This window comes from Barbus barbus, assembly GCF_936440315.1.
Source record: "Barbus barbus genome assembly, chromosome: 18".
Taxonomy (NCBI): domain Eukaryota; kingdom Metazoa; phylum Chordata; class Actinopteri; order Cypriniformes; family Cyprinidae; genus Barbus; species Barbus barbus.
Window position 1 is genome coordinate 2,964,087 of NC_136746.1, and position 14,397 is coordinate 2,978,483.

The following is a 14,397-nucleotide window of genomic DNA, read 5'->3' on the forward strand; positions in this document are numbered from 1 at the left end:
GTTCTCTTGACACCATTTAGTCAGGGTTCTCACCTCCTCTCTGTAGGCCATCTCATCGTTGTCAGTGATCAGGCCTATCACCGTTGTGTCGTCAGCAAATTTGACGATGACGTTGGAGCTGTGTGTGGCTGTACAGTCATGTGTGTACAGGGAGTACAGGAGTGGGCTGAGGACGCAGCCCTGAGGAGCACCAGTGTTGAGGGTCAGCGGGGATGAAGTGTTGTTGCCCATTCTGACCACCTGACATCTGTCTGTCAGGAAGTCCAGGATCCAGCTGCACAGAGATCCGTTTAGTCCCAGAGTCTGGAGCTTCTCAACCAGTGTGGCAGGCACTATGGTATTAAATGTTGAGCTGTAGTCCACAAACAGCATTCTCACATAGGTGTTCTTATTTTCCTGGTGGGAGAGAGCAGTGTGCAGGGTGAAGGCAATAGCATCGTCTGTGGAACGGTTGCTGCGATATGCAAATTGTAGCGGATCCAGTGAGACAGGCAGCACAGAGCCGATGTAGTCTCTGATGAGTTTCTCCAAGCACTTGTTGAAGATGAGTGTCTGAGCAATGGCATGAGGGAAGCATGAGGGAACCACAGACAGAGAGAGGGAGAAGGCCCTTAACCCATCAGCAGGACCGGTATCTGCTTCTTTGTGCAAGGATGAGCACTGCCAGAGCCCTACAAAATGACCTCCAGCAGGCCACTGATGTGAATGTCTCTGACCAAACGATCAGAAACAGACTTCATGAGGGTGACCTAAATCCAAAAAAACACCTCTGGGATATTGTCTGACGCTGCCAAGTTACACCTCAGACTGTCCAGAAGCTCAGTGATGCCCTGGTGCAGATCTGGCAGGAAATACCCCAGGACACCATCCGTTGCTGCAATAAAACTTTCTTTAAATGTAAATACCTTAAATGTTCCTAACACATTATTCAGTCCGTATCAGTATAGATATCCAGCATATTTCCCCCCATTGAGATCTGATGTGTTTTCAAAGTAGTTCCTTTAAAAAAAAATTTGAGCTGTGTATATGTGACTCCCTAAAAATGCAATTTTATTATTTTGATGATACTATTTTCTTAACATGGTAATATATATATATATATATATAATTACCATGTTAAGAAAAAAAATATATATATTTATATATATTTATTTATAAGAGATAGTTGGATGAGGCATCACATGTCTGAAGCTGTTGATGAATCAAAGTGTGCTAAACATTTCTTACTGTTTTTCCATCCTTGACCCTGAACCGCCCAGCATATATGCAATTTGAAATCTGCCATGTTGTCTTATGGGAACAGCTCTTCTTTGTGCTGACTGATCTGTGCATTGTTCCAGCTGTGCTGAAGTTCTGAGAAGTCAAGACAGGCTTTTATTTTGAAAGGGTGTTTGGTGTTTGGTGGTCTCCGCGCATCAGACGCGCAGTCTCGAATCACCCGAAGCGCCTTAAGACTCTGCTGTATCTGCGGACATCTGCGTCCTCGGAGCCCGTTTGACTCTGGAGTATCCAAGCAGGATTGTTAGTCTGTGTAAGAGACCGAGACAGAGAGAGCGAGCAGTAAAGGAGGAGGAGGAGGCCACTGCTTTGATAAACTGTGCAAACGCAAGAAAGCTCGCTCCATACAGCTGCTGCTGGCTTATATTTGCATTCAGCAGATGTGTTTGGACTGATACATCACTAGAGCTGTGTGTTTGGATCCTCTGGACAGTCCGTGTTCGTGATTATTCCCGAGTCGGGTCTTCAAAGAGGAAACAATGTAACCTGGTAACACGCGCATGCAGGTGAGATTAACAACAGCTCTTATAGTACCATGATATTATTCGAAGTATCAGATAAACATCACGGTAATCACGTCTGTGTAACAAAGTATCATAAATAACTAATATCACAGTATTGTTCTCGGTAACACTTTTACAGTGTCTTTGTTACACATTACATCTACTTATTGTTGTAAAAACAACTGCGCATAATTACCACCAACTAACCCTAAACCAAACCCTAACCCTACGCGAGTTACTACATGCTTTTAATACTTCGCTCACGAGAACTTGGATTGAATGACCTTTAAAACATATGGTGGTTCCTTGGGATTATTTGAAGTAACTTGGAGTAGCATCTAAATGAATCTGGTAAACTGTACTTTTTGCAATAGCAAAGGCCCTTACGAAGAGTATGGTGATAGATATTGATGGTACTTTAATGTCTAAACCTTACCCTCCGTTATTATTTTACGGTGTCCTTTTTACACCGTGCATGTAGTTACTATTATAATAACAATAAATCATACATACACCTTATTTTTTTGCTAGTGTAATAAGCAAAGTATAGAAGATCTCTTAAACAGACCGACTGCAACACATGCAATCCTGTGAGAGGTTGTGTGATGTGAACAGCTGCTTTAAACAGGCAGATGGGCTTCTTTGAAGTTTTGGTGCTCAGAGAGAGTTTTGCACATTTGTCTTGTAGGGATCCTCATCTGAATATAGCCCCACTGAGAGACTGCGCTCTGTATATCACACAGACTTCCTTGGTTACGTGGATCTCAGTGCCATGGCATGGCAGTAACGCAGTCGGTCCTTCAGACAGCCAGACCTCATAAACACCTGTCAAGAGAGAACCAGAGAACCAAATCTAATCTTCTCAGTGCTTTCTTAACATATTTTAATCTGTTTGGTTTATGTTGATCTATAAATGTAGAAGTCAAATTAAATAAAATGTTAAATGATGAAAATATTTAAATGATTTAAAAAGAATTGCATTAAAAGTATTAATGCATTGAAACATTAAGGAATTAAATCCCATTAAGAACGTAATTGGAAAGATCTGATGTGGGTTTGAATCAAATTTGAGCTATATAAGGCCATCAGGTTTATTGAGGCTGATCCTGTGCAGATTCTGCGTGTTATTGTTGTCTCAGGTTGGCTGCTGTATTTAGTTACCCAGCAGAAACGCGGGAGGCCTCGTAATGTAACCTAATATGTAAGCGCTACTGTCACGCTGCTATCTATCCAGCATTCTTGTGTTCATGTTCAAGACTCCTGCTGCAGACAAAACTGTCATCTTCTGTAGAGCTGCTTGTATCTGAAATGAACTTGTTTCCACTCTGGTGAACCGTGCAGTTATTGAATTGAACTGAATCAGACTCTGAACTGACAGGAGCTGCTGTCGAGATGAGCCGAGTTCACTTCAAAACTAATGACGTTTGCAACATTCGCTCTGTTATTGAACTCAGTTGAGCTGCATAATGGCACTATTATCTTCTGTAGAGCTGCTTTACAGCTAAAATTGAATTTGTTTCATAAGTGAATTTGGCCAGATTAACACTATTGTTTTCCTGTTTATTACTGTGACTGTATTAACAGCAGTTCTAGCAAATGTACCCAGTTTCCATTGTTATAATAGCTGAATGCAGTGTTGATCTGCAACCAGATCTGCAGGCTCTTACTCAATGGAAACGGACCCAAAACACTCAGAGACTAATAGGTCAAAGGTCATGTCTACTCATGATGCAGGAATCGACAATGAAGTCATTGTTTTGCATCCTGTCAGCAAAGCTGGTGAAAATGTGCTGATGTGTCATCGTGTGTGGGATTATATGACTGGTCTGTCTACTGCTCTCCTAAAACAGGCTAGAGTTGAGAAGATCCCAGAGCAGCACTAAGCCGGGCCAAAGTGAGGTGAAAGCGCAGGAGCATCGCAGCCATGCTGGAGGAGGACATGGAAGTGGCCATCAAGGTGGTGGTGGTGGGGAACGGAGCGGTCGGGAAGTCCAGTATGATCCAGCGATACTGCAAGGGCATCTTCACCAAGGACTACAAAAAGACCATCGGCGTTGACTTTCTGGAGAGACAGATCATGTAAGCATGCTTTTACGCTTCAGTCAGGTCGCTTTGAAATGCTTTTATGGGTTTTCTTTTGTCTGCACTCTTTGGTTTCTATGTTTGAACGTTATTACTCTGCAGTCATTTGCAGATGGAACGCATTAAGGCTGGCTGCATTAAAATACCATTTTTGCCTCCTTTACCTGTATGAAGAAAACCATTTCTTTAGAAACTGAATAATCCAAGATGAGGATTAGCATGCTATCATTAATAATGCAAAGCATTTTTGCAAACTTTCTGTGTCAGATACTAGAAGGATCTACTGCATTTGTGCAGAGTGTAGTATAGAAGCAGAGAACACCACATGGGTTATGTTATGTTATGTATCCCACGATGCAACTTTGGCCTTCCCTTTACAGATTTACAAATATACATTTTTTTTTTAAATCTCTGGCTGTCAATCAAAACATATTAAGATGGTAGGCAATCCTGAATTAAATAATTAACAAATTTAAAGGGATTTAAGGAAATAAAGAAGAGTAAAAAATAATTTGATTGTAAAGAATCAGTTTGAACAATTTGCAAATAATACTTTTTATTTTAAAATATGCACACATTCAGTGCTTATCTTAGCTGCATAATACACCAAATCGGCTCCATTAATGTTTTTTTATTGTCACATTCAGTTATGAATTACATAAATCAAGTAAATCATAGCCTTTTTTTTTTTTTACAAGGAAATACTATGAGTCATTGTATTCAGTCTCCGTTTACAGTAAACCCCACCTTCTTTGATTTGATTGGACCTTTGGCAGACCAGACTAAAATGTGACTCTTAATCATCCTGTGACAGGAAATATAGCGCTGCGTAATGGAGCGCTGCAGAACGGCGTCAAGACAATCTAATAAAGCTTGCTAAATCTGACGCGATGTCTGTGGTAGTAATGGAGGGCCTGTAGAGATGTTGCTATGCTGTTCATAGTGCAGTAGATTTAGTGGACCGGACTGATTTACATTATTGACATGTGAGAGTGGCAAAGAAACATAATGTGAAAATGGAGAGCAGGACAAACAGTGTCAGGCAAAGCACATTTGAGTTATTTGTGGTTGTTACAACTTCAGTACAGAAATCGAGCGAGATGTGGTCACTGGCGTGCGTGTGTGTGTGTGTGTATATCTGCTGCTTTACAATAGCTTTGGAAATGGCTCCTCCATTCAGAATTTAGGCAGGCTGAGCTATTCTTTTCATTGTGTCCTGAGCTGAGCTGAGCTGATATATTGTTTCCGTAAACATGCATATAACCAAAATTAGTTGTGCGCCATGACACAAAGAGGGCTGCATATTGTTAAGACGGTACAATACAAAAGTCACTCATAAAGAAATACATGCATAAGTAAATAAATAAGAAGTCAAGCAACCAACTTTACATTCTGAGCCACTTGAAATGGACTGACCCATTTGACACATACTCTTACTGTGATTAATAATTCTCATAGTAAGATTTTGGAAGTACTGCCCACCTCTATTTCATATAATGTTTTATAGAGACGAATAGAAGCATGTACAGTGCTGGGTAGATTGCTTACAGTTTGTGGTCTGTTACTGATTACAGATTACTTGATGAAAACTGTAGTTAGTAACTCATTTTAGGTGATTTATTCTGACTACTTTTTAGATGACTTTTTTTAATCTAACTTGTTTTAAACTTACCATTAAGCATACCATATATAGCCAAGAGAAAGAAAATGTATAGACCAATTTAGAGATCGACCGATATATCGATTTACCGATAGTTTTCCCGATATTTAAGCATTTTTCCATAATCGAATATCGGTTTTGTAATATCGGATTCCCCGATAAACACCGCCATCTTGTGGACGTTTTCAGAATTGCGCGCAGGATCGCAATTGCAGCGCATCTGAGGGGAGACGAGACAGCAACGGTGTGCAGGTACTTGATTTGCTGTAGTTAGTAAACTATTTAATATTACAGGCATTAATGCACAAATTAGATGTATTACATAAATGCCTGATATATAGTTTAAATGCAACTTGGCTCTAAGAAATATGATAAATAAGATACTCTGTCAAGCCCTGTCCCTATAAAGATAGGCTATAACTTTGCCTGAAATAACACAGCCATGAATTAGCACATGGTGGAAATAAAAGCGCTGAATTTAATTCTCTCTGTGGTCTATTAGTCTCGTGAAGTCGGAGTCACATAGATAATCCGTCGAGTCCTCTCCCAATAAAGACGTAACTTTGCATGAATTAAATAATACAGCCATGAATGATTGCATGTTGGAAAGAAAAGCATTGAATGTAATTCTCTCTCTGTTGTCTATATGCTCATCATTAGTCTCGTGAAGCCGCTTTCATATTGCAGTTCACTCAGCAGTTGATGCTCAAGAAATGCTCAGCTCGGACACCGCATGTAACTTTTAACAAGATTCACTTTTTTGAAGCACCTTAAATTGTATTAACACTTACTATATAACCATTATTTCGTTTATAAACATCTAAATTAATACAACTCTATGGAAATTAATTATTTATTATCTCCGCGATCGATCGCAGTTTGAGTAGCCTATAGTTCTGTGTAAATGCATAGATAAACCGCGCTGTCAGCAGCATAATTTAGAGCATGCCAGTTGAGAAATGCAATAAAATACAATGCTTGTTATATTCCAATATTCCAGAGAATATTATTCCGTGAATTAACATTATCCAGTGAATTATTCTTCACTCTTTATCCTATTAAACAGCTTATAAACCTACTAAAACTGTAGTTAAAAATTAAGTTGATATGACTCCTTTCCTTTATTTTCTCCATTTGAAAACATTAGACTTTCTATGTTAATTTTGCTTACTGCTAATATTAGTGTTGCTGCTAAAGCTTTTTATAAATAAAATGTTTTTTTATTGTTGTAATACGAAGATTAAATTGAACATGACAGGGCTCTAGACTGCGACCAAAATGGTAATTGTTTGCGAGTTAAAATTTGACGTGGTCGCATTTGTACGAGTGCATGGTCTGCGCTGCTCCAAAGCGTCTGCTTCATACAGCGCGCGCTGCCAGCCGCAGCACATTATAGCAGGAGTCAGATTTCACTGATCACGTGAAGAGAGGTGCTTTCAGCCGAGCGCTTAGTGGGTAGAGCCTGGTTTATACTCGCCGCGTCAGCACGAGCGTGAAGGTGCGCGTCGCGGATGGAGCGCAACGGATGGATTTGTTTTCAAACTAAAGTAAAAGACCGCTTCTTAAACCAGAGAAGGTGAACGTGGTGGTATTCTTGTAGAAAAAACTCCTGTCAGCTACAGCCAGTTTAGTTTTACTTTTCTTTTTGTTTTCGTTTTGAGAAGCTTGTTATCTTTGCTGTTTACCTCAGGTTATGCTATGGAGGCTTTCCTTAATTAAAAAAAAATATATATTAATATTTATTTGCTTCCTCAGAGTTTGCTAAACATTCTGTAATATACTAGGTATATAGTACAGCATGTGGTGTGTCCTATGCCATGCCTCGTCTTATTCGTTTTTGTTGATTTAATGTTATGTAAGAGTTTGTCATTGTCAACGTACTGTTTTATTGTTGTTGCGCTTTTTAATTAAGAATAACAATGAATCCATCTTTTGTTTTAGTCTTAAAAAGTTAAAGGTGTATAGATATAAGCAAAACAGACAATGATCTTTTCTTGTAAAATGTGACACCAAGATCGCAAATTTGAAAGTAAAAAGCGCACGAAAAAAGAAATTCCTGTTCACAAAATTTAAATCACAAATAATACAGATGAAAAAGAACGAGTTGAATGTTGAAAACTTTCGTTACCATATAACTATAAACTATGATAAAAGTTCATCAGCATGCATTGATTAATCAAATGTTGTAGCAAAAACAAAAAACAAATTGCAACCAAATTATGTGCTCGTGCGCAAAAGTGAGATCAGTGGGAAGAATGAGTCTAGAGCCCTGCGTGAAAGACTGCTAATTCTCAAAACATTTTTTGTTAAGATGACTGAAAGGAGGAAAAACCAAAGTGAAGTATGGACTTACTTCACGCAGTCATTTATTTACTTTATAACAGTAAATAAATATCGGTTCTGCATATCGGTTATCGGGCACATAGACATGCAAATAATTGGTATCGGTATCGGTTATAAAAAATCAATATCGGTCGATCACTAGACCAATTTCATGTAGTCGTCACAGTTACGTCACTCGCAGCTGCGTGGTCATCGTGGTGGCAGAAACACACGGTAACAAGCAGTCAAACGGGAAAAACCCACAGAATAAGAGAGAAAATGTATTGTTGTACCTTGTCAGAATCAAAATGCAAATCATTTTGATAGAATACTGTCGTCAAAAACGCCATTTGAAGCTAAACGCAGACGTTTAAATAGACAGACCAATGAATGAAACCTGCTCTACTTTTAAAGCATAAATTTGATTTAAACAATTGGTCTACATAATATTCTCATATGCAGTTCATTTGGGAACATAGTATTTCATGCTGTAACTGTAGGGCGAATATAATATTTAAACCTATAACATTTTACATTTAACGTTACCTATTTTGTCTCGCAATTCTTTTTTGAGACTTTTTTTTTTTTTTTTTTTCTCGCACATGCAACTTTATATTTCGTATTTCGGACTTTATAACTCGATTTAACTCAACAATAGTGAGTTTGTCCATTCTATGTCGTGTATGAAATAATGTCTGTGTGCATGTGTGTAAAACAACAAACTGACCATTTATATGCTTGATCATATGTAATTGTATATACATTATGAGTAATTGTGGCTGGAATAATAATGTAGCTGTAACAATAGTTGCCTGCTGAAACTGAAATCTATACACATCTTCATGACTAGACACACGGTGAGTTTGTCTTTACTATACAGGTTAGATGTGAGTCACTCAAGCGGAGAGAATCCTATCAGATCGTCCATCCTTTGAGTAGTGTGTGTGCGGGCCGGCCAATCTGGTTTCGTCTGTTAAAGTTAACCTTTTCAAATAACAATCGTGGTCCCGGATAGTGAGTGTCCTTACATATGCAGGTAAAATCAGAATTTCTCCAGTTATTATTAAAAAAACAAGCTAACAGACTTCATAGCTAGCGTTAGTGAAGCGGTCAGGAGCCTCCACCTAAGCTCCGCCCACAGAAAAACCTCACAATGCTTACTAACAGGAAAAGGGTCTATTCCATTTTTCATATCAACATTCCACTAGGGTTTCCCAAACAGCCCTTAATGTAAGAACTGCAGTGAGTTGATAATCTAAATTATTGAAATATTAACTAAACTATTTTATTTGAAGGAGTTTGGCTCACATGAATAAACATTAATAAACAAGGAAACAACAATGACAAACCAAAGTCTCCCAGGTTTGAAATGTTTCTGTCCAGAACAATATGTAATCCATGTAAAAGTAACTGAAATCTGATTCTGAGAATTTACAATGTGATATAATATAATTACAAGTACTTAATCTTTGGAATCTGCTGACATAATCCAGATTACATGTAATCAGTTACTACCCACAGGTACAGTATTCCAGTCAAACAAAGCCCTAATCATTCACAGCTTTAAACAGAAATAAATGCCAGTAAATCTGGCTCATGTTTGTCCAGGCATAACAAAAACCCCTTTAGAACAAGCAAACTTCCTGTTTGCATTTAAATATGGAGTATGACAAAAAGCATGCGGTGAAGATCAGGCAAGCCCTTGGGAAAGAAGATCCTCTTGCTTTTTTAGCAGTAGTTCCTGGATCACATTCTCTTTCCAATATACCGCGAGACGTGTTATCGGCAGTAAATGCCCAGAGAAAATCTGTGCGGTTTACTGGTTGTACACTTAAAACGAAACGAGGAACAAATGAGCTGTCAGTGGCTTTATTTGTTTCACTGCTTAGTCAAACTGAGAATGAAAGCAGATGTGAATTGCAGCTGTAAGCCTGCGTGACCTGTCAGGTGGCCCCAACAGATGTCAAAAATGGTTTTATTTGAGATTCACCCAATTATTTCACGTAATTGTTGTGTTTTTAATACATTTCAGCAGTCTATTAGATATTAGGCCGATGCATACATCAGTTTTCCATTTGTTTGCATGCGTTTCAGAGTTAATAGCGAGGACATCAGGCTGATGTTGTGGGACACGGCAGGACAGGAGGAGTTTGATGCCATCACCAAGGCCTACTACAGAGGTGAGACCGTTAGAAACGCTGTGGATGTGTGTTTGGCTGGGAGCTTGAGCGGGTTTGTGACACGTGTTTGGTCCTGCAGGCGCTCAGGCCTGTGTGCTGGTCTTCTCCACCACCGACAGAGAGTCCTTTGAGGCCATCAGCAGCTGGAGGGAGAAAGTGGAGATGGAGGTCGGGGACATACCCACTGTCCTGGTGCAGAACAAAATCGATCTGCTGGACGACACGGTTATCAAGAAGTAAGACAAAAAGAATCGTTGTTGCACAATATCAGCGACTGTAGAGATTGATGTGGTTGAAGGATAAGCCCACTTCCAGAATAAAAAATTCCTCATTATTTGCTCACTCCCAAGTCATCCAAGATGTTCATGTCTTTATTCAGTCTCAAAGAAATTACGTTTTTTGAGGAAAACAGTCCTGGATTTTTCTCCATGTAGTGGACTTCAATGGTGGCCAACGATTTCAAGGTCAAACATGCAGTTTCAGTGCAGCTTCAAAGAAATCTACACGATCCCAGCTGAGGAATAAGGGTCTTATGTAGCCAAACAATGTTATTTTCTGGAAAAAAATCATATTTATACACTTTTTAACCACAAATGCTCGCTTGCTCTAGCTCTACGATGCGCATGCATGACTTCACACATTACGTAATCCTTTTGGAAAGGTCACGCACTGTTAGTTCTTCATCTTTGTACTTTGTTTAAAAACTCCATCACTTTTTAAGAAAATGACGGATTGTTTGGCTACATAAGACCCTTATTCCTCAGCTGGGATCGTGTAGATTTCTTTGAAACTGCATGTTTGACCACCATTCAAGTCCATTATATGGAGAGAAATTCTGGAATGTTTTCCTCAAAAACGTAAATTTGACATGAACATCTTGGATGACACGGGGGTGAGTAAATGATCATGAAGTTATTATTCTGGAAGTGGACTTATCCTCTAATGCAAATCCTTCTGTGTCGTTGCTTCAGTGAAGAGGCTGAAGGTCTCGCTAAGAAGCTGAAGTTAAGATTCTATCGGACGTCAGTGAAAGAAGATCTCAACGTCAATGAAGGTGTGCGATAAAGCATGTCAGCTCATGAAACTGATTTGTGCTCAACTGTAAAATAACTCATCTTTGTTATGTTGTAGTTTTTAAGTATCTAGCTGATAAATATCTGCAACGACTCAAGCAGCAGTCAGCAGAGGAGACCGAGGTTGTTCACACCTCCAGCAATAAAATAGGTAAGATTTTTAGTTTTTTTATTTAAGAAATTAATACTGTTATTTAGGGATGGGACATTTTAGACTTTGCATGATCCGATCTTATTTCCATTCTTGAAATCATGATTCCAAAGCGATTCTTGATCTACATTTTTTTAATTATTATTAATTCATTAGTTTACTGACTTTAACAAATTTATTTATTATTTTTTCTTAAATTACCATAAGTGGGATACTTTTTAAAGTAATGACAAATAATAAATAAATCAAAACAATTGTATGTTAAGAATTCTAAACAAATGTAGCTTCAAGCAAATATAAAGGGGAACAAAAAGCACAGTACAAGCAACTTCCGGTATCTGAGAGTGTTTCAAGTATCTGAAAGTTTCCAGACAGGCACCATTATGGACTTTTCTCAGCATTGATGGTTACTGATGATCTCACAGACGCATATTATATTTATTTTTATTACAACCCTGCTAATGTTTTTTTCAATTTAGCTATAGCATGACTTTTTTAGATTCTCCTGACACATTTCTTGCTATTTCAGGTGTTTTCAACACTACCGGCGGCAGTCATCCCAACCAGTCCGCCGGCGATCTGAACAGCCGTGAGGTCATAAACCTGCGACCAAACAAGCAGAGGACCAAGAAAACAAAAAACCCCTTCGGTAGCTGCAGACTGCTCTGATTCACGGTATGCCTGGCAGGGGATCGACGAGCCGCAGGTGATGCGAGGCTTCATTAGCGCTAATTAGAGTTGAAGAAAAGCCCCGTGTCTGCTCTGAAGGTGTGTAATCCAGAGCAGATCTGGTATAATGTGTGTGTGTGTGTGTGTGTGTGTGTGTGTGTCATGTCATGGGCCCCTGCAGGCTGCTGGCGCCCTCTGCTGGCAGACACTGCTTACAACACTAGTGTTTCTGCCATTAGCGGCATCACACAGAATCACAAAACACTCAATTGGAGGTCTGTTGAGCTATTTTTGTACAAGTAGGCCTAAATTTTTTGGACACTGCCCTTCCTCAGATTTTAACAATGATTGTGGCTCAATTTGAAATATATTTTCTCAGTCAAATATTTGGTGAGCTATTTCATGTGGTACACAGCAGGGTAATTTTCTCTAATGAGAGTACTTATAGCAGGAAAAAACAACAAAGATTTCTAACACACCATTTGTGCATTTGAACTGTTCAACGTTAGTGCAATATGTTTGTATTGATGGAGATGCATCATTTGCTATCACAATCTTCCCTTAAAGTTAAGTTCATTTGTTGTTTCTTATATGAACGTCGTCACAAGTTTCAATCCGTATGTTCTTATAGGTATTTTTGTATGAAAAATATAGTAAAGTAATGACTGACTTAAATTCATAACATTTAACACAGTGCCAAAATGTTTCTAATCTCTACGTACTTGTAAGAAATGTAAATAGTGGTTAGTAAATGGTTGAACGAGTCAGATTTGTAAACATTTCAGATGCATCAGCATCCTCTTCTGAAGCTCTGTCATGTTCTAACACTATACCAAATGCAGGAGATGGGGTTATATAGAAAGGTATCCTTTTAGGATAAAGTTGTTGTTTTTTAGTTGCTGACAACTGGCAACACCGCCAGATATTACAGTATAAAACGGCACACGCTTACTGCTAGGGCTGGACGATACTGCTACTAGAAGTTACTTGATATAATTAAGCCTTTATGAAGATGACATTGAAATGGCATGAAACAGTCATCATAACCGAAACGCTGTTTTAGCCAATTGTGCATCAAAGTAAAAATCAAGGCATGTTTTCACACTGTTCACTAAATGAACAGCAAGAATTATATGTAATAATTTTCATTCATGCACCCCAGCAATAAACATCAATACTTATGTACGCATTTCCCCCCTATTTTTATTAAAGCATTTTAACTTTTAAATGAGCAGGAGCTTTAAATGTATTTAAAATATATAATTAAAACTAATCTTCAAAGCATTGCTTAGCTTTTTTTCTTCAATTGAACAGTTTGTGTATCTTACCAGCTCTAATACTGATATAGCAACTGAAGTTTAAACCTGATGCTATTAAAACATGTCTTTGATGATATTGTGAACATCTAATTAGCTGTTCTGTAGGACAGTTGAGGCCAAAGTAAAACTAAACTGAACTCATCATAAGTCTTCAGTATGGTCCAGCCCTTCTCACTGCTACACGTGCAGTGTACATATTTTTGCATTCATGAAAAATGAAACGCTCAGCTTGAAGTTCTGCATCTACATGACGTCTGAATTACTGGAATCGATTGGAAAGTGAAACCACGTTTAAAATCCACTCAGACCTATGGATTTACAATCAATATATAAAACTCGCTTTAAAGTTTTCTGAATATATTTGAGCAACGGTTAGAGATGACCATGATCACCCATCTCCTGTTTAATCTTGGACTAAATTGCACTGATATTAACATGATCTTCAGCACAGTATTGGGCTTTATATATATCTGCAGGAATCCACCAAGGAAGATTTCAGAAGTGTGTGTGTGAAACTAAAATACGTTTCTAGAGGATCTATGATGAAAACTAGCCTCCCAAAGTCCCAGAGCCTTAACCACTAAAGCCATTAGAAACGCACAAGTCACATCTGATCTTGTTTGATGTTACTGAAAATTGATGTGCTAAATGTTTTACTCAACTTGGGTCCATAAACCCGACATTCCCTCTGAGTTTTATATTTGAATCAGAGGATGTTACAGAATTGGCTGCAGTTTTGATCTGATGTCTGATGAGTTAACTCTTGATTGTATTTATTCATGAATCGCATGCCTTGCATTTATGTTTGAATGTGGACTCATGGTACTTTGCCACAACGGCCTTCATGTTTACAGCGCTCTTCAGCTGATGTTAACTGACACTACAGTGAACTACAGGCACTTTATTTAGCTGATATAATTCCTGATCATGTTATTGCTTGGTTATCTTAAATATACAGTTTCTAATACAAGAACTGCTAAGTTTCTTTTGTTTCATGACTTTCTGGTAGACGTTGAGAATATGCCAGCAGCACCTGTTACTACCTGCATATTTTTTAATCGGCAGAAGTGTCATTTGAAGTGATTTGTTAGTTTTTGACTGTTTGATTAAAGGTCTGGTGGGATCATTCTGTGACTGATGTGTCTCGTCTGTGCGCCACA

The 14,397-nt window shown here is 38.5% G+C and overlaps 1 protein-coding gene across 1 annotated transcript; it reads left to right on the forward strand.

Moving 5' to 3' along the window:
* The first annotated feature begins 1,393 nt into the window (after nucleotides 1–1,393).
* On the forward strand, nucleotides 1,394–14,365 carry LOC306884000 (ras-related protein Rab-23). Its single transcript, XM_079439589.1, has 7 exons — nucleotides 1,394–1,784; nucleotides 3,632–3,860; nucleotides 9,940–10,025; nucleotides 10,105–10,261; nucleotides 10,997–11,079; nucleotides 11,157–11,249; nucleotides 11,779–14,365. The coding sequence occupies exons 2-7, from the start codon at nucleotides 3,706–3,708 to the stop codon at nucleotides 11,916–11,918; spliced, it is 714 nt and encodes a 237-aa protein (XP_079295715.1). The 5' UTR covers nucleotides 1,394–1,784; nucleotides 3,632–3,705; the 3' UTR covers nucleotides 11,919–14,365.
* The last annotated feature ends 32 nt before the right edge of the window (nucleotides 14,366–14,397 follow it).

Coding starts and splice junctions, on each gene's coding strand:
- LOC306884000 (XM_079439589.1), top strand. CDS start 3,706: ATGCTGGAGGAGGACATGGAAGTGGCCATCAAGGTGGTGGTGGTGGGG. Junction 10,026..10,104: donor CACCAAGGCCTACTACAGAG/GTGAGACCGTTA, acceptor TTGGTCCTGCAG/GCGCTCAGGCCTGTGTGCTG. Junction 11,250..11,778: donor CACCTCCAGCAATAAAATAG/GTAAGATTTTTA, acceptor TTGCTATTTCAG/GTGTTTTCAACACTACCGGC.